Raw genomic sequence first — 27,013 nt, forward strand, 5'->3', positions numbered from 1 at the left:
GAATGCAAATGCTCTTACACAGATGGAGACAATCCATTATGGATGCTCTCTACTCCCATCAAGAAGCCACTGAATTCAGAAACCAGAATGAGGAAACAAAACTTAAGTCCTGTTTTCATGTTCTTCTTGACTCTAATTTCAGAAAATTTGCTTTGTGGGACATGTGGCCCTTTATGCACACGAAGACAAGGAATACAGTTACAGAGTACCCTAACACATCTGCTGCTCTATTATTTCCAGGACAATCGCAGGGGGAGAGAACAAAAAACCCACAAATAGGCTAAGGGAAGATTTTCTTCCGCATTTTCCTCCTCCTCTCTGCCTTGAAGAAGATGACACCCCTGTACTCACAGGGTCAAAATAGCCTCTTACCCTGCAGAGCTGGAATTGCCAGCATTTCAATGGCTGGATGGGAGCAACTCCCTATTTCACTGGGCAGCACTACTGAACCATCTGCCAACGCGCAAGACCTCTAGGCAGATATAATAATAAAAGCAATAACAGAGAGAGGCCACACATCTCTGAAAGAGACATACAAAACCCCAGGATGAAAAACCCTAGGCCAACACAGTATTGTGTATTTGACACAGTATTCAGAAATTCCTTGCTTTTCTGAGCTGGGAAAAAGGACTTTGGGCCATTTCAGCAAGTGTGACATTTGTGTCATTGCAATTAATAAGAGGTTCTCTGGACTGGTCTGACAGGAAGAGAGACAGGTGCATAACTGGAGTGCTAACCTCTTCTTGAAACTGATCAGAAATGACCAAAACAGAGCTGAACATGATTACTGCTGGAGCGAGACCTGACTTTCTTTTATTTTCTTTTTCCTGTTATTCGAGAAGCTGACAGCTTCTATTCTGACTTAGAATTAATAGGCCATTGGTTATACCAAATGGAAATGCAGCTATACCCTGGAGGAACCACTGCCAAATGCTGCAGCCTGGATCCCCCCCTCCCATGACCATTGAAGCCTCTGTCTGTGCAGACCCCAGCTAGTTAAAGGAAAGACAGGCTTTTCCCAGGGCAGCGTGAAGTGCAGGCTCTGCCCAGAATGACCAAGCTGCATTCCCTGGCAGGAAAAACCAGCCATGGATAGGGCAGTGGTAAACAGCACAGGCACGGCCATGAGTGCTCTATTGGCTGCATCTCCACACTCAGGAACTGTACCCACCCAACAGTGCTTTAGTCAAAGGACAAATTGAGAAAAAGACTCAGAGAATTTTGACAAGCCTAGAAGGAGCTTTCACAGAAAGAACATTCCTAAAAAGAATTCTGTCTTGACAAAAAGATTCAGTGTGTTCTCTTTATTTCAGTCTAACACATTTTCTCAATTTCTAAACTCAGACTTCTACCAATTTACAGCGTTAACCTGTACAACATCCTCAGAAGACAGTGTGAGAGAAGCTTTTTGAGGGGTCCATGCACCACAGACATCATTCAAACAACCAGTTATCATAGATGGGGTGGCAGTCCTTCTCTGGAGGAATGGGCCCAGTACAATGCTCAGTATGTTTCAAAGGGCAGAAGGAGAAAGTGCAGAAATGGGAATGCAAAGGGTTCAAAACAAACACAGAAAATCATGCAGGCACAATTTTCCAGTCCCATCAAGGAGCCTTGCGTTTAAGGAACAACAAAAGAAAGACCAAATTCAGTGCACTTCTAAAAGTTCTTCTTGACTCTACCTTTCAATCATTTTCTTTTAGTATTTGTGAAGTTTTCCTTCAATGCACCACACCCAAAGACAATGGGCACGTTTCTACAATTCAGTTCAGTTACAGACTACCCTAGCACTGTTTGTGCTGCTGTATTTCCAAGGCAATCCTGAGGTGACAGAACACCCAAACCCTTCTTGCATTCCAGAGGAAGATTTTGTTGTGCATTTTGCTGCGCTGCTCTGGGCTAGATAAGGAGGACGAGACTGCTGTTCCAAAGAGTCAAATTCACCTCCTTCCCTGCTGAGCTGGCACTGCCTGTATTGCATTGCCTGGGTGGCGGCAACTCCATGCTTCACCAGGCAGCGCTATGGAAGCATCTGCAGATATTCAGTGTCTACACAGACAAAGTCAGTGACAAGAAAGCAAAGCATTTTCATGATCCTGCATGAAAATATATTTGTATTCTTTGGATCTAATACTGGAAAAATACCCTTTAATATACCTACAATTGTAGAGACAGATAAGCAGACACAGCACTTGGTAGACCTATCTACACATGAAAGGAAAAATCATCAGGCTTTATACATTCAGATGTAAACATGAAACATATTCGGTTCACTGGCTAATTGCTCTTGTGGTCATCCAAGAGGGACCCAGTTAGATAACAGGGGCGTGTAATGCCAAAGAGCCTGGAAGGAATGGACTATTGTATTTGACTGTTTTCCATGTACAAATTAGCACATCAAAAGAAAGAAATCCTGCAGAAAAACACATGTGCTTTATTGTAGTCCCTAGTATTACTTCTGTTAAGTATCAAAACAGCAACAAAGAGAGATAAAAAAACTGCTGGGAAGATGCACAAAGCAAATGAAATATGTTTAAATGCCCTTCTGACATGACGTGATTTGACTTCTAGTTCAGCAGAGCTCATGGCTGGTTATGGTTTTGGCCATATTCCTTTGAGTTAGACAAGTGTGATTGGCTTGTGCTAGGCTTTTATTATTAAACAAACAGAAAGGAAAATTTCTGGAAAAAAAGCCTGACTTCTTTTGTTGCTCTTAAAAATACTACTTCCTTTGCATGCATAAGTTCATGGAGCAATTTTCCAAAGCAAAATTCTACAAATATCCAGTCTTTCTGCGGAAAGAGAAACTACCTTTTCATACTACTTTTTCAAGACAAGCAGCTTAGTGTCATGGCTCAGATCCTCAAGAGTAGCCAAGAAAATACTCCACAGAGCTCACATCTCAGACAGAGACATCCAGAGCCCAGGGAAGAAAGGGCATAGTGGTCACATGACACTAAGGATCAGTACTAATGACTTCCTTGCTTTTCAGAGCTGGGAAAAAGCCTTTTTGCACTTCAGTGAGCATATGATTGGTTGGGCCAGCAGAGACATTGTCTTAAAGATCAGAATACGAAGACTCTCTGTCTTGTCAGACAGCAAGAGAAACAAGAGGACACCTGTGAGTGCTAATCACATACCTAAGACCTGTTACAAATGGCAGCAATGCTGCTGAAACCCATACTAACGAATTGAGGGAACTTCGGATTCTTTTAATTCCCTTGCTGTTTTTTGGAGTAGCAGAAAATTATTCTGAATAGAATTGGAAAGAAGTTGGTCAAAGCAATTGGAAATACAGCTCTACTCGTGAGGAACCACTGTAACATGCTGCAGCCTGGATCCTCTGCTCCCATGACCATTGAAGCCTCTGTCTGTGCACACCCCAGCTAGTTAAAGGAAAGAGCATTGAACTGCCCTGCAGACAGAGTCCCAGCATTGTCCATTGGTGCCATGTCCTCTCCGCTGACAGGGACACAGGGGAAATCCTGTCCCTCATCAGGCTCCTGGCCCGGGGCACAGTGCTGTGGTGGCAGGCTGGGGAGGATGGGCCTGAGGAATTTGAACTCGCTGTTGCCCGAGCCCGTAGTGAGGCTGATCTCGTAGCAGTAGGCGCGGGGCAGGGTCCCTGCAGTGGCTGCATCAGCCACGCCACTCGGCAAGTTGTCGGCACCATAAAGCACAGTGCCGGCCTCCAGCTCTTTTCTCTTGCACACCTTGCGAGCCACAAAGGCCACGGTGGAGATGAGGAAGAGCAGGGAGACAAAGACCAAGGAGACGATTAAATAGGTTGTCAGGGAGTCTTGCTGCTCCTCTGTGGCCGGGCTGCTGTGCGGGAGGCGCACGTCGGAGAAGTCCTTGAGCAGGAGTGCGCTCAGAGCTGCGGTGGCTGACAGTGGGGGCTTGCCGTTGTCTCTGACCAGGACAACGAGCTTCTGCTTCACGGCGTCTCTGTCTGTCACCGGCCTCCTCAGACGCACCTCCCCGCTTTGGACACCCACCGAGAACAGCCCGGGCTCGGTGGCCCTCAGCAGGTGGTAGGAGAGCCACGAGTTCTGGCCCGAGTCGGCGTCGACGGCCACCACTTTGGTGATGAGGTAGCCCGCCTCAGCTGACACGGGCACCAGCTCACTGGAGGCTGGGCTGCTCTCCTGGCCTGGGTACAGCACCAGCGGGGCATTGTCATTCTCGTCCAGCACCACAAGGCGCACGGTGACGTTGGCTCTGAGGGGAGGAGAGCCCGCGTCAGAGGCACTGACCGTCACCTGGGTCTGCTTCAAGCGCTCGTAGTCCAGGGGCCGCAGCACAAACACGTGTCCGTTCTCAGAGTTCACCGAGATGCACGAGCACCAGGCCCGCTCTGCCCCTTGCACTGGGGCCAGCGAATAGGTCACCTTGGCATTCAGCCCCACGTCAGCATCTGCAGCGCTGACGGCTCCAACAAACACCGTGGGCACGTTGTTCTCACGCACATACATGGTGTAGGACGTCTGGTTGAAGACGGGCGCGTTGTCATTGACATCCGAGATGTCCACCGTGAAGGTCTGCGTGCTTGTCAGAGGAGGCCACCCCGCATCTGCTGCTGTCACACTCAGGATGTGCTGAGCCCTCTCCTCGCGGTCCAGCGCGCTCACCGTCACCAGCTCATAGTAATTCTTATAGGCTGCCCGCAGGGAGAAGAAGAGCTGATCCTCCAGGGCACACGAGATCTGCCCGTTGGCACCAGAATCCCGGTCCCTGACCGAAAACAGGGCAACCACGGTGCCGGGCACTGTGTTCTCGGGGAGGGGACTGCTGAAGGAACTCACCACCAGCTCTGGGGCATTGTCATTCACATCCACCACCTCCACCAACACCTTGCAGATTGCTGAGAGGCCCCCACCATCCCGGGCTGTTACATGGATCTCATGAGTCTCTGCTGCCTCGAAATCCAGAGGTTTTGTGATTTTAATTTCACCAGTTATGGGGTCAATGACAAATGCTGAGTCACTCTGTCCCACTGTTTCGCTGATCTGATAGGAAATGTCCCCATTTACTCCTGCATCCTGATCAGTTGCCAGCACAGCCAGAACCACAGAGCCTTCTGGCATGTTCTCCAAAACTTGCCCTATGTACTCCTCCTGTGTGAAGGCAGGAGCATTGTCATTTACATCTAAAATGACAATTTTGACTTGGGTTGTGCCACTCCTGGGAGGAGAGCCCCCATCCTCAGCAATGAGACTGAAACTCATCTCTGCTAGCTCCTCCCTGTCTAGTACCTTTTCCAAGACCAATTCAAGATACTTCTTGCCTGTGAGCTGAGTCCTATATGAGAGAGAAAAATATTCGTTCTCTGGAGAGATACTGTATGCTTGGATGCTGTTGCTGCCAATATCCAGGTCCCGAGCCCCTACCAGTGGGAAACGAGAGCCCGGATCACTCTTTTCCGTAATGTCAAAACTGACTTGCTCCTCGGGGAAAACCGGCGAATGGTCATTGATGTCCTCCAGGGCCACCTCGACCCGAAAGAACTGCAGGGGGTTGGCGAGCAGCAGCTCGAAGGGGAGCATGCAGGTGCCGGCCTGGCCGCACAGCTCCTCCCGGTCCAGCCTCCCCGCCACCACGAGGCGGCCGGAGCCGCCGTCTAAGCGAAAATGCTGCCGGCCGTCCTCCGACACCAGGCGGGCGCGGCGAGCCGACAGCTGCGCCGGCGTCAGCCCCGCGTCCTCCGCCAGCTTGCCCACCAGCGAGCCGCTCTCCGCCTCCTCGGCTACGGAGTAGCGGATGGGCTCGGCTCTGCCAGCGAGCGGCAGCGAGACGAAAGCAGAGAGACAAAGCACTTGCCTTGCGATCGCCATGGCGCGGCCCCGGCCGGTGTCGGTGTGGGTCTGGCGGATGTCCCCGGCCATTCCCCGCGGAAAGCGGCCAAGTGCGGGGAGGGCGCCTTCCCTCGCTCTGTCCGATTCCGCTGGCGGTCCCAAAGGCACCCGGGGTGTCCCGGAGGAGGGTGACACGGGGCCGCGCTCGGCGCCGCAGCCGCTGCCACCTCCTCCCGGCTAAACGGGGGCGGTCTGGGCAGCGCTGGGCTGAGCTGAGTAGTGCTGGACTGCTCTCGATTGAGCTGCTCCTCGCTGCGCTGGTCTAAGCTCGGCTGGGGTGGGTTGGGCTGGTCTAATCTTGGCTGGGCTGGGCCGGTCCGGGCTCGGCCGCCTCCGCTGCCGCAGCCGCTCGGCGCCGCCTTGGCCGAGGGCACCACCCAGCGGTGCGCGCTGGGACTGCACCCGCCGCCGCCCGCAGCCCGCGCTGCCGCTCGCCCCGGCCCGCGCGCACATTCGGGACTCCTGTGGCAGGACGCGCTCACATCGTCTGGGAATAGACGTGGAAGGGAGGATAGGCGGTAGCTCTGGGGGTGTCCTGTCGCCGGAGCATTGCCGGCAGCTTCTTCGCGTCCGGCGCCGCTCCTCGCTGGCCCGAGCTCGCGGTCTGTTGCTCTCTCGGCTAGGCGGGTCCGCGGGTACGCGCCCCTCGAGAAACGCGGGGGTGGAGCTGCACATCGCATTTTCCCGGGCAGCGTGAGGCAGAGGCTGAACTCGGCGGGACTGAGCCGCTTTCCCCGTAGGAGGAACCGGCCTGGAGCCTACGGAGAGAGAGTACGCCTGTAACAGCCGGGAACGACACTACAACTAAGGGGGAATCTCAGGCTGAGGACGGGGAAAGGAGGTGCATTCCAGGATGGCTCAGGACGCGCAAGCCTACTGGCCCGTCTTGCAGCTAAAAAGGAGGAGTGGCTGTGCTCGCCGCGTGGGCTTCTCTGTCGCCGGCAGGCTGCGAGTGGCGTAGCGGCTCCTCGTCCTTGTCCAGCCCCACCTCAGCATTGCTATGAGGGCTGGGCAGGATGGGCCTCAGGAACTGGAATTCACTCCTTCCCGAGCCGCTGGTCAAATACATTTCATAGCGGTAAGCTGGCGTCAGAGTGCCTGTGCTGCCCACGCCCACGGCATCGCTGGCGAAGTCTCCGTCCGCGCAGCAGCTGGGAGAGGGAGGAGGAAGTTCTGCCCGGACGCGAGCTTTGCAGAGCGTGCTTGCTGTGAAGACGAGGATGGAGAAGAGGAAAAGGGACGAGACGCAGCACAGGGAGGCGATGAGGTAAGTGGTGAGTAATTCCTCCTCGGCCACCTGCGGCTGCTGTCCGCTGACAGGATCGTGGCCAAGCTGGCGGAAGGCATCGGAGAAATCGTGCACCAGAGCCACGGCGAGGGTGGCAGTGGCAGAGCGCGGCGGCTGCCCGCGGTCCCGCACCAGCACGATGAGCCTCTGCCGGGCCGCGTCCCGCTCTGTCACGGCCCGCGCCGTGCGCACCTCGCCGCTGTGCAGCCCCACGCGGAACAGCCCCGGCTCCGTGGCCTTGGCCAGCTCGTAGGACAGCCACGCGTTCTGGCCCGCGTCCGCGTCCACCGCCACCACCTTGGCCACCAGGTAGCCGGAGGGCGCCCAGCGCGGCACCAGCTCTCCGGCCGCGCTGCTGTCGGGGGGCGGGTGCAGCAGCACGGGCGCGTTATCGTTCTCGTCCCGCACGAGCACGCGCAGCACGGCCTGGGCGCTGAGCGGGGGGGAGCCGCCGTCGGCTGCGCGAACTGTCACCTCGAAGGCGCGCACCTTCTCGTAGTCCAGAGGGCGCAAACTACGGACAGTTCCACTCTCCGCGTCCACTGACACGAATGATGCCGCGGCGAGGCTGCCTGTGGGTGGCGGCACTAGCGCGTATTTTACGCGGGCGTTTTCCCCTGCATCAAGGTCCGTGGCGCTAAGGCGGCCCAGGCTTCTCCCCGCGGGCTCGTTTTCGCTCATCACCATGGTGTAAATGGCCTGGGTGAAGGTGGGTGCGTTGTCGTTCACATCCAAGAGCCGCACGAGCAGGGTCTTCCATGCCGAGAGGGCGGGGGAGCCCTCATCGCGAGCCCGCACCGTCACGTTGTATTCCTCCGCCTGCTCCCGGTCCAGAGTCTCTGATGTCACCAGCGCATACGCGTCGGCTGCCAGCAGCGTGATCCTGAAGGGTTGCTCTCCTGTCAGCTCGCAGGTCGTCCTGCCGTTGTCCCCCGAGTCCCGGTCCCGCACGTTGAAGAGAGCAACTACGGTGTTCGGCGGGGCGGCTTCGGAGAGGGCGCTGGTGAGCGAGGTGATGATCACCTCGGGGGCATTATCGTTCACGTCCTTCACCTGCACCTCCACCTTGCAATGCGTGGACAGGCCCCCTCCATCTGTGGCTTGGACGTCTATCTCATAAGTCTTTTTTTCTTCATAATCCAAAGGCTTTTCGAGTCGAATCTGGCCTGTCACTGGGTTTATTTTAAACTTTTGGAGATTTTCCTCTGAATTTTGAAATATGGAATACACTATTTCCCCATTCGTTCCTGCGTCTAAATCGCTAGCAGACACTGTCACCACTAAGGTATCCTGGGAGTTATTTTCCATTACAGAGACTTTATACAGAGTCTGGGTAAATACCGGGATGTTGTCGTTTACATCCAGAACTACCACGCGGATTAAAGCTGTGCCAGACCGCGGTGGAGTCCCACCATCCACAGCCGTGATGCTGAAAGCAACTTCTGCCTGCTGCTCCCGGTCCAGGGCTCGATCCAACACCAGCTCGGCGTACCTCCCACCGTCATTTCGCCGCTGGGTGTACACATGGAAATATTTGTTCGAGCTGATACTGTAATACTGAAGACTATTGTTCCCCACGTCTGGATCGTGAGCGCTTTCCAATAAAAACCGCGTCCCCAGCATTGCAGATTCCGGGATCTTTAAAACGATCTCTTTATTTAAGAACACAGGAGAATTATCGTTTATGTCGGTGAGTCTTACCTCAGCTCGGAAGGACTGCAGTGGGCTCTCCAGCAGCACCTCAAAACGCAGCAAGCAGGGCTCGCTCTGTCCGCACAGCTCTTCCCGGTCCATTTGTTCTCTCACCACCAAATCCCCGCTGTGCTGGTTCAGCTCTAAATACTGCTTTTCTCCTTCAGGAACGAGTCGAGCGTGACGAGCCAATAATTCCTCTCCAGTTAGCCCCCAGTCCTTAGCGATATTCGCCACAAAAGAGCCTCTCTCCGCCTCTTCGGGTACCGAGTACCGAGCGGTTTCTGCTCTCATCCCCGAGACGCAGAGGACTAGGACCAGAGCCACCGCTCGCCCCGGGAGCAGTTCCTCACTCTTCCTGAGCTTCATTCCTTTCCAGTGACCCAATCTTCTCTCCTGTGAGCTGGACGGAGCTGCCGATTCAGCCTGCCGACCCCCGAACGGAGCAGCCCGGGATGGTGCAGCCCCGCCCGCCCGAATCGCGGGGGCGGATGAACTGGGAGCTGCGCGGAGTTTCCGCGGTCAGCAGCGGCACCAGGCGGCCGATCTGTAGAAGGATTCGAAGATTTCCCATCGCAAATTCTCTGCGAAAGCAGAGGTTAAGAGCTCGATTTCTCTTTTCAGGGGTCAAAGCATAGAGATTTAATTGTCCACACAACCGTATTCAAAGTATGGCCACTGGCTGATTGAGCAATGCCTCTGTTTGCCTTCTACTTCAAAATGGAATTTATTTAAAGCTAATTTGTTCCTTTTGTTTTGGTTCTCCCTCCCTTCCCCCCAGTGTGAACGCTTTGAATAAACTGCTTTCCGGCTGTTCAGCTAAAACAGCTGTGCATTGTTACAGGAGTGCAGCCAGCAGGTGAGGGGGTCTTTTAACCACGGCAGCTATCGCCAGAGTCATTCTCGGAATGGACCGAGATTGTTCCGGCACTTCACGGCCTCTCCTGCTGGGAGCCTTTGGGAATGGGCTGGAGGCAGCGCCTCAGACCTCAGCTCCACTCAGAAAAAGCCCTCCTCTGCCTTGCTCCGAGGAGTTGCTGCTTCTGAGACCGTCCTATTTCCCAAGTGGTTCTGATTTCCCCTGCATGAATTCTACTCGAGATCCGCGGGTTTATTCCCGAAATTCTCCTCTTGGGTCGGCTGTTTCCTCGGCGATGACTGTGGCAAGTGATCTCGAGACAGCACACTCAGCCGAAGGAGTTCCAAGTATATTTTATTGTTTTCTGTCATCACTTATTTGACTCTTTAAAATGGTTCAACGACAAGAATTATCACATTACTTTATAGATTAATACCGACTGACGAAAGAAAGAGAAAACAGACAGTTTCTTGACACCTTATATTCTACAGTGACCTAAGTTAATTGTAAATGGTTTCTTCTATTTTACTGGAAAACCACAAAAAATACTTGTCATTATCTTAGTTTTTAAAAACCGTGAAATGTTTATTTCAACTTTATGAAAAAAAAAAAAAAGGAAGAGAAGAGAAGAGAAGAGAAGAGAAGAGAAGAGAAAAGAAAAGAAAAGAAAAGAAAAGAAAAGAAAAGAAAAGAAAAGAAAAGAAAAGAAAAGAAAAGAAAAGAAGAAAGAATACATTGCTCAAAGCCCACTTTTTACAATTAGGGGAACCTTTAAACTCCTGGTCAAATATACCAAGTGTGCCAATGCCAGTAGTACAAAATGTAAACAGCTTCTGCTTATTTTGTAAGAAATTCCTTTGCAATGACCACTTAATTTCGCATAATATCTGTTTTGCCTGGTGTTGAATACCGCACAGAAAATTAGGATATTATTACAAAGCTCTCTCCATGAAAAGAAAGAAACAAGCAAAGCATGAAAGGAAACCTCCCGGAGAAGGCAGTGTAACAAGAAGTTAAAGATTTGCTGCCAGTTTTCAGTATTTCTCGAAGTATGTAGAAGCAGTAGCACTCTCACGATCATACATTATTATGTAAACAACATGCATGGTTCTCCTCTTCCATCGACATCACAGTCACAAAACACCTGCATGAATAAAGTACTGCTCAAGGGGAAAGTGCTCTCACAGAGAAGACTTCATGTCCCTGGTACCTTTTAGGTAGGTGTTCGGTCTCTTTGTTCCCTTTTCCCTGTGAGGACAAACTTGTCTTTTTCTTCACTTATTGATGGACGAGCCAAGGGTTTTGCTCAGAACTGACATTCAGCTCCAGCTCCCTGTTTGCAGGGCAAACTGCATCTGCAGCTCTGGGCCCTGCATTTTCAGAGAGGGGAACACTGCCCTGCAAAGAACAGAGAGAGCGGTTGTCATTTGGGTGTTGAAGGAAAGCAGGTGTCACCAAGAAGCTTAGAGGATACCTCACACCACTGCCTGTGTCACACCACTCCTCTCTACTGAGAGCCAAAGAGAAGACAAGACTCGGTGGGTCTCTGACCTGAATGGACATCACTTGAAGTCAGAAACCATCCTCCAAAAAGGTACTATTGCAAAACTTTTACGAGTCTGAATAAAACTTTTATGAGTTTCGAGTAATTCAAAATTGTAAGAGCCCCAGAGACCACTTTCCCACAAACAGTAAAAGTGGTTTAATCTCAAGAATGATCCTTGTCTTCCCTGAGGCTGCTGTGATTCTGACACCCTGCAGTAAAGTGAGTCCAAGTCATCTGTGTTTATGAAATACAAAAATATTAACTGACTCTGGTGGTGTTTGTGTTTCTCCAGCTTCATATATATTCATCATCCAGTCTACTGCGAAGTGCTAGATGGATCCTTGGAAGCTCTCTATGGGGTCCCCACAGAATCCCGTATTAAGAGGTAACTGACTCTGATAACTTCACTTTTCTGGCCAACACTATCTATGCAAGTCACAAAAAATATAAAGTAATTTAATGGCGGAGGTTCACACCTCCGTAGCCTCCAGCAGTTTTTAAGACAACTTGAGTTGAGCACTGTCACCGCCCTGGTGAATGGCACATGGCAGCGCTGAGCACCAGCTCCCAGCAGCAGTGCAGGGGACATCGTTGGTGACACCCCTTTGCACAGCTGTCCCTGCAGTCCTACCTGATGCTGGACAAGCCACCACTTTCCTATACTTCCACGTCCGGGAAGAAGTATCCCTAGGAATGGTGTCATTCCTGCTCCAGGTTCCTATGGCTCCACACGTGCATCGGCAAGACCCACTATAGAGACACATCTCTACCCGTACTTTTCACCTTCTTATGGCCCAACTCCTCCCCTTTGAAGTAACGACAAAGACTTGATCTAACGCGAATACTCAGCATAGGTATGAGTGCAGCTGCCCAGAGAGGTGGTAGGTGCCTCACCCCTGGAAATATCCAAGGTCAGGTTGGATGGGGCTCTGAACAACCTGATCTATTTGAAAGTGTCCGGGCTGATTGCATGAGGGTTTGGACTTAACGGCTTTTAAAGGTCCTTTCCAACCCCAAATGTTCTATGCTTCTATGATGCAGAGCGGCATGGTTAGTCAGCATTTGGGGAGCTGCTGAGCCCTGCTGGATGCTCCTGGGAGGCCTCTCCAGCGGCTGTGGCCTCTCTCATCTCCTCCCACTCCAGGGACTCCTCCACTAGCAGTTCTGCAACTTCAGTAGCCCTTTCTGCCAGGGCTTGACACACTTCGCCCCGCCTGCCCGATCGCCTCAGCCCTGTCAGTCCCTCACCTGTGCTGCAGTCCAGTCGCCTTCGCCCCCGAGGTTGGCCGCATCCTGCGAGCACACCGAGCTCCGCTGCGCGCCCGGGGCGGGGGGCAGCCCGGCGGGGAAGCAGGGGAAGAGGGGCCTGAGGAAACGGAACTCGCTGTTGACGGTGCCGGCGGCGAAGCAGACGTCGTACACGTAGCTGCGGGGCAGGGAGCCCGCGCTGCTCTCCGTGGCAGTCGGGGGGAACGTGGGCAGAGTCTCCGTCTCGCCCCGCCTGGCCCGCCGCACCTTCGCTACCACGGCGGCCACCGCGGTGGCGAGGAACAGCGCCGACACGCAGGCGAGGGAGGCGATGAGGTAAAGAGTAAGCGGCTCGTCGGGCTCGGCGGCCGGTGCCTCCTCGCTCACCCGTAAATGGGCTTCGGAGAAGCCATCCACCAGAGCCACGGCGAGGGTGGCAGTGGCAGAGCGCGGCGGCTGCCCGCGGTCCCGCACCAGCACGATGAGCCTCTGCCGGGCCGCGTCCCGCTCTGTCACGGCCCGCGCCGTGCGCACCTCGCCGCTGTGCAGCCCCACGCGGAACAGCCCCGGCTCCGTGGCCTTGGCCAGCTCGTAGGACAGCCACGCGTTCTGGCCCGCGTCCGCGTCCACCGCCACCACCTTGGCCACCAGGTAGCCGGAGGGCGCCCAGCGCGGCACCAGCTCTCCGGCCGCGCTGCTGTCGGGGGGCGGGTGCAGCAGCACGGGCGCGTTATCGTTCTCGTCCCGCACGAGCACGCGCAGCACGGCCTGGGCGCTGAGCGGGGGGGAGCCGCCGTCGGCTGCGCGAACTGTCACCTCGAAGGCGCGCACCTTCTCGTAGTCCAGAGGGCGGAGGATATAAACATCCCCGTTTTCAGCGCTGATTGACACTTCGGGCTGCTCTTTGCCCTCCTGCCGCACCAGTGCGTAGTTCACGCGGGCATTTTTTCCTGCGTCGGCGTCCGTGGCCTTCATTCTGCCGATCCGGAGCATGGGGCTGTTGTTCTCCGTGACGGACATGGTATAAACCTCCTGGGTGAACTCCGGGGGGTTGTCGTTCACATCCGATATCTGCACGAAAATGCTTTCCCGAGAGCTCAGCCGCTTCTTGCCCCAGTCCGTGGCTGTGATGGTGATGTTATACTCCGCCGTCCTCTCTCTGTCCAGAGCCGCGTTTGTTCTCAATTCATAGTAATTATCAAAGGTGGGGGTGAGACTGAACGGCAAGTCCCCGTCGATGGAACACTCGGTCCTGCCGTTGTCCCCGGAGTCCCGGTCCCGCACACTGAACAGAGCCACCACGGTGCGTGGCGGGGCGTCCTCGGGAATGGAGGCGGTGAGGGAGGTGAGCGCTATCTCCGGGGCGTTGTCGTTCACGTCCAGCACTTCCACCTGCACTTTGCAATGCGCAGACAACTCTCCACCGTCCGTGGCTTTCACCACCATCTTGTGGGATTTTGCTTCCTCAAAATCCAGGTTGCCCACGACTCGTATTTCACCGGTGGTCGGGTTCAGCTGGAAGAGCTGCCGGGATCGCTCCGGTGTCTGAGTAAAGGCATAACGCACTTCCCCGTTGGACCCTTCGTCGGGATCCGAGGCAGTGACTCTGACCACCAGCTGCTCCAGGGGGCTGTTCTCAGCCAGGCGCACCTCGTAGACCTCCCGATCGAAGACAGGGATGTTGTCATTGACATCCACCACTACGATCCGGACCTGAGCCGTGCCCGACCTGGGTGGTGACCCCTCGTCGGTGGCGGTGAGAAGTAAATTCAGCTCTCCCTGCTCTTCACGATCGAGCTGGCGCTCTAGGACAAGTTCCAGGTATTTTACTCCATCTTTCGCAGTTCCAATAGCGAGGGAGAAATGAGGATTGGGCCCGAGGCTGTAGTTCTGCAAACCGTTAATGCCCACGTCCTTGTCCTGGGCGCTTTCCAGGGGGAAGCGGGACCCAGGAGATGCTGTTTCTAGAATTTTTAAAACCATCTCCTTCTCCGGGAACACGGGCGAATTGTCGTTTACATCACGGATTTCCACCTCCCCTCGGATAAGCTGCAATGGATTTTCAAAGAATATCTTAAAGACGAGCGTGCAGGTATCCCTCTGGGGGCAGATCTCCTCTCGGTCCAGCGATTCCTTTGCCGTCAGGACACCGGTGCTTTGATCGAGTCGGAAAAGCTGCTTGTTCCCCTCGGACACAACGCGGGCCTTGCGAGCCGCAAGCTGGCCCAGAGGAACCCCCAGGTCCTTTGCGATATTGGCGACAAAGGATTCCCTCTCCATTTCCTCCGGCAGAGAGTAGCGGAGGGTTTCAGCCGCGCTCTGACACAGGCAAATACACAGAATATATAAGATCACTTGCCTCTTGCTGTCTCCGCTCCGTCTCCCACACGCCATCACTCTCCAAAAAAGCCATCCACCGTCTTCGGCGGCCCCCAGCATTTTAAAGCAGCGTCCGAAGAGAGCGGTGTTGGTCAGCAGTCCTGGGGTGAAGGAATCTGGAAGACCCCGAATGCTCCGGCTCCTTTGCGAGCAGCTCAGCTCACACGTTTTTTTTGTCTCCCTGCGTCTGCAAACCCGGGCGGACCGAGGGACGCTCCGGTCCGCGGCCAACACCCCCACCCAGCGTCGGAAGGGAGAATATTTCCTCTCGGTCGGGGCGACGCTGCTGGTTCGGGGTTTGCTGCTTGAATCCACACTCTTCGTGCCAAAGAGAAGAAAAAGGTGCGATGCAAAGCTCTCCTCTCTCGGAAGTGGGATCCCTGCCCGCGTTCAGGGCGCTGCTCTGGGTATCACATCCCAGCTCGCGACCACGAACTTTTCATACACCGCTTTTGGTTTGCGTTGTGTACGCACGGCAGGATCCACTGCCATAGAAGAGTTTTTTCCTCTCTTCTCCACTTGTTAGTCAGCACAGGGCGGTTGGCAAATGTGGTGAGTCAGAGAAGCTAGTGAAAGTGAGAGCTGGTGCCAGAGAGAGGACAAGGAATTGTCCCTAAGTAAAGGTTTCACCATCACCATAGCTCGCCATCACAGCAGGAAGAGAATGCTCTTCTAGGGCGCATCATCCTAATGCTGTTTTTTCCTTAGTGGATATCACACCTCGCCCGACTTTAACACTTTTCTATGTGAAAAAGATGTTATACTTGAAGCCCTGTATCTGCCTAAAAATATATGGCCAACAGCCAGTTAATACCAAAAGCAAGGAAAAAAAAAACCAGGGAGCTCCTAGGTAAAGTCCTCGATACACAAACGCCAACGAGGAGCTAACGGAGACAACAGCAAAGATAAGGCCCTCATCACACTAATTGATGGGCCATTAAGAGAATAATGGAAACGTAGACTCCAGAAGTTCAACAAGAAACTCTGTAAATGATTAAAAGAAAAAAGTTCTAAAGATTCTCAAGAATTAGCAGAAGTGTTATGAAGGAGAACTAATTGATTACGAGGTGTTTGAGGGGGGATCCAGGAATTTGCAAGGCCTATTACGAGATGATTAGAGGCAGACTCAAACTCGCTAAGAGGGAGATACCTGCAGCAGACCTGTTAGGAACAACATTGGGAAAACGGAGGTGGAAGGGGATACCGAGGGGTTCTGAGCACAGCCGGGTACTCTGAGACAGGATTCATGCCGAAAATCAGATAAAACCCTCAGGGTCGGGCAGGCATGGCTCGCCCCGAAGACAGAATTACGCCTCGACTGCTTCTGCGACGAATGCACACTCTGTGCTGAGGGTGTGCACTGCTGCCTGCGAGCCCAGCCCAACCTTCCTCTTACAGAATTAAAAAATGAAGGAGAAAACAAAATAGAGCTTGTAGTTTTTACCTGTGGTCCGAGCACTTGTAATTCAGATTTTACTATAAAAGGAACTACTCTTTTAAAAAATATTATTATAAAGTATCATAATCCTCTCGGTTTTGACACATTTTCTTTAATTTCCTAGATGTTTTCCCCTTATTTTTGTTTGCTAAAAGGAGTGATGCTGTCAAACAATAATACCTCAAGAGGTCATGTCCTAGAAATTCTCCGATGTCTTCACTTGTTTTATAATAAAAACTTCCTGACGCTATCAGTAGGAGAAAGTAAAAACTAGGATTGACTTTAGGATTCCCGGAAACTTTGGCTACTAAAAGATCCTGCACGAAAGAAGTAATTTTCGGCGACTTCCTCTTATCGTCCTTTGACTTGGAGATCTGATAAGATCTAAACCACTGAAATTCATCAAAGGGCAGCTCCTCCTTTCTTCCCTTCCAGGGACACGTCCATGTCTCGAGCTGCGATCACTATCACCAACAGAGAAGTCAAATTATAGGCCAAGCACAGCACAGATGTGCTGGGAAAGTGGCTTCTCTCCTTTTTTTGCCACGCAAAAATAACTGTGACACCTGTAATCCCCTTTTTTGTGCCCGTTTTTTCAGCTCTCGGCACCCTCGAGGGAAAAATGTGTATTTCCTTCCACTTTTCCGAATCTTTGGCATCACTGCGCAGCAGGGGGGGGAAGGCACAGGCCGAGAAAAGCTTCCCCAGGCACATCCTACCCTGAGTGCAGGAGCCCAATTATTGTAGCTCCCATTATTTCAGAAGGGAAATTGTGTCCTTCAGCTTCAAATGTAGAACGATGTAAGAAGAACTGTGATCCTTAACGGAGCTCTTGGCTGTAACAATATCTTTACTCATCAGAGGATGCTGCTCCTCGACCAACGTTTATATTCTTTCAGATTTTAGAGAAATTATGAAGAGGGTCACTTATTCGTGCAGCACTGGCGAGCTAGTGCTGGTGTTTTCCCTTGGGTCACAGCAATGAAATGGATGGGTATTAACTAAAGAAAAAGAAGTTCGAATACTGCCAGACAGAGGCACATTGTATTTTAGGACAAACGAAGGATCTATACCCATAATAAGAAAGATTTGTACGAATGTCCCAGAGAATTCACTTATCTCCTCGGGCGTACAGTGATATCGCAGACTTCCTCATCTTCTGTTTTAGTGATGACGTCTTTTTCCTAAGAAGAACAACAAAAAAAAAAACCCAGTTCTCTTCACTTTGTCATTTAAAACGTTATGCTAGAAATGCATTACAGCATTACAGCAGCATACCCTGCCCAGTTCCTGGTATGGCTCCGTGTTTCAGAACACAGAAGTGCTAAAAGAAAATTCTGCCCGCACTTCTGAAGCCTGAGCAATTTCAATTTCCAAAATTCTTCTTGGTCTTTCATCTCGAAATTCAGATCTGCCGAGTGAAATCTCAGAGGTCTCGTGCCAGGTTTTGTGGTCCCCTCGGATAAATGCTTCATCTCCATCCCTGGAGCCACTGTCCGCTCCCCTCCAGCACACCCTGATGGCTCGGGAGGAGCCTGCGGAGCAGAAGAGCAGATTCTTCCCAAAGTCACGGCATTTTCCACGCCTGAGTGAGAAGACAGACCAACACTCCCGACTTCTCCTTCCCAGACAGCTTTCCAGGGTGGATTTTTTCTTTCGTCTCTGTAAGAATCAGGCAGTGTCCCGAATTCCCAGCTATCCCACGGAACTGATGGCCGGAGCTCTCAGCTGGCTGCAAACGTGAGCAAAGCTGGGAGAATCATTCCTAACCTCTTGACTCTCGGTTATATTGTAAATACCACAGGAACCTGTTCTGAGGCTCATTTTCCGAGAGATAAACCAGCCTCGTACCTCTGCATTCAGTACCGTGAGTGCTTTCCCCATCAGTCTGTTAAAAGCAAACATTTATTTCTCCCGGCAGTAACTCGGTGCTTACCAACCAACCGACTCCGAGTCACCCCAGACCTCCGGTGAAATCCTCCCAAATCCCGCAGGGGTGGCCTTGGGGAGGCTGTCTCCATCCTTCACATTCCCTGTTTCGCTTTTTGCTCTTGGCTTTTCCAGGCATGTCTCGATGCGGCGAATCCCAGCACATCCTTTGGAAAGGCTGTAAACCAGGGCGCATTCCTGGGCGTTTCTGCGGGGCTCTCAGCCGGTGTCAGCCGCGCAGCATCTGACCGATGGTGCTCACTGATGTCCCCCCGCCCCGCCCAGCAGCTGCAATGAGTGCCCAGCGCAGGCCAAGAGCGCCACTGGGCGGTCAGCGCAGGAACTGCACAGGGGCCTCTGCCCCGAGCCTCAGCAGGAATCTCCTCTCTCACCTTCCGGCTATTGCAAGGACAAATTCTGAAATATTTCCCGTCTGGACTCTTTGGCACATAACTGCGTTCCCTTAGTATTTGTTGAGACGTTTGGTTTGGCATTAATAGTCCAGGCAAACGTGAAACGTCCTACAGAAACCTTCTGTCAAGTGTGCTTAACAAAGAGACAGGCAAACACAGCAAACATTGCTCATGTGCTGTGCACTACGTTTTCCAGATGACAGCAAATAAAGGCGTTTTCAAACACAGGCAGTTTGTGGAAGGCTGAGTTTTGAATACTTTCTATTTCAGAAGGAGATCTCCAGCTATGAGATGAGCTCTCCTAAAGTATTCCACAGTCAAAAGCCAATTCAGTATTAGCAGCACGAACCTCTGCTGCATCTTGGATCAGCTGTAAAGATTTCCAAAGAATCTCTTAAAGATGAGCCTGCAGGTATTGCTGTTTGGACAGATCTCCTCTTGCTCCAGCGAATCCTTTAAAGTCAGGACTTAAGTGTTTTGACTGAGGCAGAAATGCTGCTGCTGCTTATCAGACACAATGGAGAACACATTTCTTCCTAGGTAGCATATTTCCTTTCTAATGGCACCAATTAATGAGTCCTTCTGCTCTAAAACTTCCCTGTTTCAAAGAATACCAGTACCTTCCAGTTTCAAAGAATAGAGGAAAAATCCTGTTTCAAAGGTCTGAGTTCACATGCGTTTTCAGAGACATTCTGCCTTCTTCAAAGACAATTGAAGAAGTCAAAGTCTCCAAAGACCATTCTGAACAGAAGATACCTGTCAGACTGTCAGAGAGCAGGTTTAGATTAGATATTAACAAGAAATTCCTTATTATGAGGATGGTGAGGACCTGATGTTGCCCAGAGAAGTTGTGGCTGCCCCATTCCTGGAGCTGTCCAAGGTCAGGTTGGATGGGGCTTGGAGCAACCTGGGATAGTGAAAGGTGTTCTTGCCTATGGCAAGAGGTTGGAACAGGATGATCTTGAAGGTCCTTTTCAATCCAAACCAGTTTGTGATTCTATGTGTGCTTAGATCTCTTCCATCCCTCAAAGGCAACAAATTCTCTCTCTCCTCTCCATGACAATCTCAATATTCTCATTTGGAAATAAATCCTCTCAGCTGCAACACTTTGCTACCATGACTGCCTTTTGAAGGCAAGTAAGTATTTTCATCTTTGTAAACTTTGTGCTTAGTGGGATCCAATTTTTCCACCTTCAATTTAACTCCTAGGTCAAATATGCAGAAATTTTCTTCACAAATCCCTAAACTCACATGAGTTTTTTGTGTCCTGAGATCTCAAATGACCAACAAATAATATTTTAATTTCTAGAAGTTGTGGGGCAAAAATAATCCACTGAGGTATTTTTCTTGTGCTTTTCTCTTCAATTTCTTGATGACTCCTTCCAGTTGCCCGCAGTGGCTGTTTTGGTTGACTCAGAAAGGACAGATTCAAATGGAAACTCATGTGTTCAACAGTCAAGCAGCACAAGATTTTCAGGTAATTCAAGTTCACTGGGTAAATAGCCTTGGCTTCCTGGCTGTTTTTCATGAAGCAACAGAGAACAGGATGATTTTCTTAGCAACATCTGAAAAGCCTTGAAAAACACATTTCAGGGATGGAAGTGACACATAGATATTCGTGAACAAGAGCAAGAATCTTCAGGCTTGTGAAGAAATCTTTCTGTGATTGGCTACTTGAAGACAGGCATTAGAAGTGCTTGAAGTTAAACAACTGAGCATTATAATAAGGAAGTAAGAACTAGGTAGACAGTCCTGAGCAGAGAAATAGCACATTTTGTTTTAAAAGGACATGTCAAGAAGGAATAGATACGAGAAGAAGTTGGCTCTGGACAGGCTGATTTTGGAAACCTGTCTGGTGATCTGAGTGAGAAAACAGGGATTCAGCTGAGAAGCAAATTTGAAAGTGAGGGAGAGAAGGGGAGAGCAGAAGGAGGAGACAGCAGTGGTTAGAGGAGGGAAAGATGCTGTGCAAGAGGGACCAAGAGAGGACAAGCATGAGGCTGTTTGGTTGACAAGGCTGACCAAGCAGGGTAAGGACAAAGGAACACAGGTAGGATCCATCCTGAGAACAGCTTTGGAAGGGCTGGTTGATGTGGTACTTGTAAGAAGAGAATCACAAAAGGCATTAAAGGGAAAGTGGGGTCCGATCAACCAAAATAAAAAAGGTACAGGGAATTGTGTGGAGAAGCAGGAAGGGCAGTAAATGCAGTTTGAAGTCAAAGCAGGTGCATGGATCAGAAAGGAACCAAAATGGACACAAAGAAGGAAGAAACAAACGAGTTAGGTAGGAGGAAGAAAGTGTATATGTGGTCCTTTAAGTTTGCACTGGTCTTTCTCCAAATCTCAATGTCTGGCTTAAGACTTAGATTTCCTCACTTTCACCTTTCTTCCTCAGAATGCCTTTCTTCCTGATGGGAGAGCAAAAAAATTATCAGAAAGTAGCAGCAAACCAAAAGGAGCCCTTCTATCTCAGCCAGTGTAACAGGAAGTGTCCAGCGCCCACCTTTCTGTCTCCCGATGCCAGATTTGGCCCTTCTGCAAGCCAAGGTCCAAATCCTGTAACCCTTGAGTGGCATGAACACACTGAGATCAGCTCTGGAAACACTTGGCCAGTGCTTCCTAAAGGAAATATCAGTGGAGAAGTGATTCAAGCAGAGCTTCATGGACAGCCTGGTCACTGCCTGGAAGGAAAGCAGGAGTTCTGAACTGAGGTTTTCAAAGGAGACAGAGCTCAAGGGAGTTATGGTGAACATAGATGAGGGGATGACCCCTCAATTCATGTCTAGTGCTTCTGAAGACACAGGGACCAGTTCATCAGTTAAATAAGTGGCCAACACTATTTATAAACCAAACCCAGCTGAGTGACAAGGGCTGTGTAACCCCAGTATAAGGGAAATCTGGCATGAAATGAAAGAGCAGAGATGTCCCTTTTTTTGGGGAGGATATTTGGGAAACCAAAGGGGTTTGGGGCCCTCTGTTTAACTTCCTTTGTCTTCAGCTGCAGGTCACTTTCTCCCACATTATTCCAGTAGCAACTGCACCCTCTGGGATGCAGGGATTCCAGCAGTAACTGCAAACCAGGCACTGTCTGGGATGGCGGGATGGCCCTTGGGACCTCTGACACAACTAAACCATCCCCCAGAATACAGAGTTACCAGTGAACTACCTGGGCCATCATTTACACAAAGCAGTGAAGTTTACACTCTTGTTATCCCTCATGCCCTGGTATCTTTTCTTTAATTTTATTTTTAAATACTTTTGTATTTGACAAACCTGAGCAGTGAAAAGCTATTTTTTCTGTTGGATGATCCTTTGACATGCTCAGTGCTTTTACCAACAGCATGTAAATACTTTGAAAGAAAAGAGACTTACAGAAAAAAAAAGAGACTCACAGAAAAGAAAACATCCATTCTATAGGCAGAAATACACAAAAAGTTTATTAATTGTTTAGGCAACAGACAGGTACTCACATTCACGTGCCATTTTCTAAAGGAGAGGACACACTTGCAATCACAAACTGAAAACCAATTTCAAGACAGATACACAAACACTGTTCCTAGTGGAAAAATTATAAAGTAAACAGATACAAACCCCACACATTTAGCAGGTACCACTGAAAGTGCACGACAGCTAATTTATTTTCCAAAGAGTTTATATCTTGATAGATGAAGCACAATCCTGTTGTCATGATACTCCTACTGCCAGGTTCATATGTTTGGAAGAGGGGGGAACAGTATTTTTATATTAAACCCCCTGGATTGCATCAGTGATGAGGAGGGCTAATAGAAAACAGCCTGTAGTCCAGGTATATCTGTCGTATATAAAACTATTGCCACTTTTTTTTTGGTCAGGCTTGGTCAGATGAGACTTAGACGCTCCTTGGGATCACTTTAATGCAGTTTATTGGCCAGCAACAAGTCCTTGTCCCGAGCTCTGCCCTGGGAGCGGCAGAGGCGGCAGGGTCCAATCCGGCTGCTGCAATTCCCACATTTTTCCACCAGATCGCAGCCGCCACAAAGGAAAAAACCCAGCGGAGAATGTGCAAGTCACGGGAAGGAGCGGCGGGGCTGCACCGGAACACCCGGGTCCGGCAGCATCGCTGGGCCGGCTGGGGAAGGGATAATCCCCCGGAGAGAGGCAGGTCTCTTCATTATCTATCTGTCTATCTATCTATCTATCTATCTATCTATCTATCTATCTATCTATCTATCTCTTCATTTATAGATCTACCTATCAATTTATTAATCCATTAATCCATTTATTTATCTACCTACCCATCCATTCATCTGTTATCCATCCATCCATCCATCCATCCATCCATCCATCCATCCATCCATCAGCATCCTTGCCCACAGGATCTGAGTTCTGTTGTGCTGCTCTCTGCCCTGGGGGAAGGAGCACTCACTCAGATCCAGGGAAACCACTTCGGATCCAGGGACTCAGACTCCAAGCAAGAGGCTGGGCAGAAGGGGGAGATGTGAGGTCATGAGTGAAGCAGTGGGATTGTGAGGGGGGATCCAGAGTGCTGGGCTGAGCGGGGTTTGGGAGGGGATGTAGGTCATGGAGCAACCACCGGGGTCGGTTTGTCCCTTGGGGTCCCCAGCTCTGGCTCTCTGCCCTTGCCACTGAACAGAAATGAAATTGCAGCAGTATCGAGCAGTGTGCTGGTTTCTCCCAGCACTGGGGCTACAGGGCAAGTGAGGACAGCAGCCGGCTTAAACCCTGGGAATCTGGGATTGGTGTAGGACACACCAGCAGCTAAATAATCTCCTAACTTGCTTCCCTGTCAAGCCAGAGTCTCTAATGCAGAAAGTACTTGTACCATTTAAAACAAGCTTAAAGAATTGTGTCCACATTCATTGCTACATGCTTGTCTTCTGTTTAATCTTTACTGAGAAAAAGAAAAGGGTCAGAGGCACCTCTTCAGAGAGGCAGTTGTCAGGAATACATATATAGAATATTTCTCATCACACACCTTAGTTTAAAGTAAAATTCCCAGGTTTGTCCATGACTGATTTAGTGATTTAAAATACATTCTGAGAAGGAAGCATATCTTGCACCACTATACAGATTTAAATCTGTAAGATATAGGCAAAATAACTTGTCTCCTTTTTCATTATTCTAAAAGTGATACCTAAAGCAAATATCACCTCTGGATATCTGGTGAGAGGAACTTCAGCACTGGACTGGAGTGATTCTTAGCCTTCCACTCAAAACATGCATTACACTCATTAACAAGTACCAGTTAACAACTGAATAAGTGTTTCTTTTCTTCCTCATTGTTTTCTTTTGTCTACCTCATTCTATTCCTTGATGTATTAATCAAGGTGACTAAAGAAAGGAATACTCTGAAAAAGTGCCCCCAAACCCAATACAATCATAGGTGATTCTGTGAGACATTAAGGGTTACTATGGGCTGCCTGGGTGAATAAATCTCTTAAATTGAACTTTTTAATCCCAAACTCAAGTGAGTATTCTTTGGAACATATGGGGGGAAAAAAGCTCTGTGCCCAATACACAAACATCTGTCATTCTGAGGGGAAAACTGGGGTACTGAGTACAGTGACAGGAACAGACAAATGTTTATTACAGTGTTGTTCAGTAGATGGAGTATGAGTTATTTGCCTTAAAATGCTAAACTGAGTGACTCCTACTTCCTACTAAATGTGCATACAAAGGCATCAGAGAATCTATATGGCAAAACATTTAAGATGAAGAGAATAAACCTGTGTTCTTGTCTTGTACATAATCTTTACTTATTTATGCACATATTTCACAAGTAGAACATCAGAAAAATCAAGACAGATGTTGAACTGCGCAGATAATTGAGGTCCAGCATCACCAGACACAGCAAAAAATTTTCTTAGAAGCAGTCTTGCCTAAAGGTGAACTACAACAGCAACAGCAACAACAACAAAAGCAAATATGATAAAACTGTTTTCATTTTTGTAGGATTCAGAATGATGGCTCAGGTGCTCAGCAGCCTTGGAACAATGAGACACAGCTGGCTGAAAACACAGCTTCCAAAAGGAAGTATCCAAACTGGTCCAGGATATTGCAAGAGAGAAAACCAGTGAGGCCTGGTACCAACAGTAACAGGTGGATTACAGCAACAGCTCTAATGTGATAAGACTTAAAATCTTATTTCATTTCAAATCACCAATAAAAAAAAAACAACTAAACTTGTTTGTAGTGGATGGGAGAAGAAATTCTGAGAGTTAATCACACAAATTTAGTAATACCAACAGCCTCTGTTCAACAACTTCTGATTTACACTGCATTTAAAAATAGATAAATATTTTAAGAAAGAGACACCATCTTCTGAAACATGCTGCTGCTTTCTGCTCTTACATAGAAGCCATCCATCTGTTGTCAGCTCAGTAATTTGAAATCTAGTTGTAACATTACCACAATGCACATGCTGTGTATGGCACATGGGAGCAGCCACCACCATGCTGGACATAAATTTTTGTCAGAGATCCATGACCCCATCACAGAGGTCAATAGCAGGGAGTGCAATCCACTTAAAGAATTCCTGAATGGAAGATGCATCATGTAATGCAGTCTCCTGCCTGTGTTGCAGGATATTTATAAAGCTTCTAAAGCTTTGCAGAGAGCTTGTTTTGTCCTAGGATGATGATTAAGAGGTACAATGAAGACAGAACACATTACCAATGCCAGGCAGGTAACAGCCAATGGGTCCTCAAGACAAATAAGAAATAAATGCTTTGAACTTTTTTTCAAAGGTGAATTAATCAAATCAAATCCTTATGCCTTCCCTTGGGAATAAACTCTTCTGAGGTCAGAAATGGTAAAATCAGAAAACCTTCCCCTGCCCAAAAACTGCACAAGAATAGCACATAACAAAAACAACCCCCAAGCTGGTGTAATTACCAATCCACCTCAATACCCAAATTAAAAAGACTCAATAAGAATGGTCAAATGCATTTCTTTCAAAAGAACAAAGCACTGCTCTAACAAAAGGTCTTCATGCATCATTTGAAGATTCACATCAAATTAGAGGGAGGGAGATATGAGAAGAAATCCTTCCTATTGGACAGACATTTGCATTTGCCTCTGAAATAAAAATGTGTGAGATTATACACAGTAAAATCACTTGGAAAGGGATTGTCCTGTCAGTGGAATGGTGAGGGACACTGAGGACATTTCAGAGGGCTGCAGGCTGCAGGTGCTGGTTTCTTGGCCCATGGGAACAAATTCCTAAGTCTATTCTGAAGCTTTATAAATTAACATTGCAAATTTCCCTATACGTACATTTATACTCTAATTATGTATTCTCTAATCATAGCAGAATATATACAAATATATACACATGAGAGTTTTCTTACATGCTTGTTCAGAAAAACTGGAAATGGCTGGTTTTTTGTTTTTAACCAGGTGTACATGTCCTAAATTCTTAGAACACTTTAGTTTCTTAGGACTTAAAAAGAAAGAAAAAGTAGATGAACTTTCTTGTTACTTGTGTTATCTGAATGAGTAGAAAAGTTAAGATAGTAATCAATTATTAAAAAAAAAAGTCATAGAAGCATGTCAGTTTAAACATTATATTTTGCTGGGTGGGCCTAAAATGATCATAATTCTTTGGAAAAAGATGCATGAAAATAATAAGGAATTCATGCTGGCAAATACTGCATATTTCAGAGGAAAAGTGCCTCATATTGTGGGTTCTTATCCTTTTTGCTCCATGGAATGTTTATCTATAATTTTTTAATTATTCGGGAGATGGCTGTGTCAGTGCTGAGAGCATCCTGACCTTGCCTCTCCTGCTCTTGTCCTGCCAGTGCCTTAGAGATTTCCTGGCTCTTGTCAGGGATCCCCATAATCCCCACTCAGAGATCCAGCAATAAATTTACCATTACTCTGCTCCTGCCTTTCTACCAGTGCTGAAAGGTTGTCTGCTCCCAGTATCATGGAATTGCATAATCAGGATCAGATTTCTGAAGTAGATTCTGCGTAGAAAACTTCCAGTCTTCTGTGGATGTTCCAGTTACTGTTGTGTGTGGTACAGAATGTCAGCCAGTAGACAAATAATAATAATTAAACAGATCAGGTCCATTTATCTGTTTATTTATCTATTATTTAGCTGTTTGTTTAGTTATTATCTGGATGCCCCATCCCTGAAAGTGCTTAAAGCCAGGTTGGATGGAACCCTGAGCAACCTGGTCTGGTGGAAGGTGTCTCTGTCCATGGCAGGAGGTTGGAACAAGATGATCTTTAAAGGTCCCTTCAAACCCAGGCTATTCAGTGATTTCCAAAACAAAACTATTGGACGTGGACACAAAAGCAAACGTCACAAGCAAAGGGAAAGATGTGCTTCAGCCATCAGGAAACAGAAGCAAACAGGC

General features: G+C 49.2%; 2 protein-coding genes across 2 annotated transcripts; both read right to left on the reverse strand.

Moving 5' to 3' along the window:
• Positions 1 to 3,386: 3,386 nt before the first annotated feature.
• On the reverse strand, positions 3,387 to 14,927 carry LOC310914988 (uncharacterized protein; the record flags this gene model as incomplete). Its single annotated transcript, XM_083871505.1, has 3 exons — positions 3,387 to 6,032; positions 6,338 to 6,613; positions 12,489 to 14,927. 3 exons carry the CDS (start codon positions 14,925 to 14,927, stop codon positions 3,387 to 3,389), a joined length of 5,361 nt encoding a protein of 1,786 aa, XP_083727631.1.
• LOC310915193 (protocadherin beta-16-like) lies at positions 6,748 to 9,204 on the reverse strand (the record flags this gene model as incomplete). Its single annotated transcript, XM_083871904.1, has 1 exon — positions 6,748 to 9,204. One exon carries the CDS (start codon positions 9,202 to 9,204, stop codon positions 6,748 to 6,750), a length of 2,457 nt encoding a protein of 818 aa, XP_083728030.1.
• Positions 14,928 to 27,013: the final 12,086 nt, after the last annotated feature.

Source organism: Zosterops lateralis, assembly GCF_965231275.1.
Source record: "Zosterops lateralis genome assembly, chromosome: 14".
Classification (NCBI taxonomy): domain Eukaryota; kingdom Metazoa; phylum Chordata; class Aves; order Passeriformes; family Zosteropidae; genus Zosterops; species Zosterops lateralis.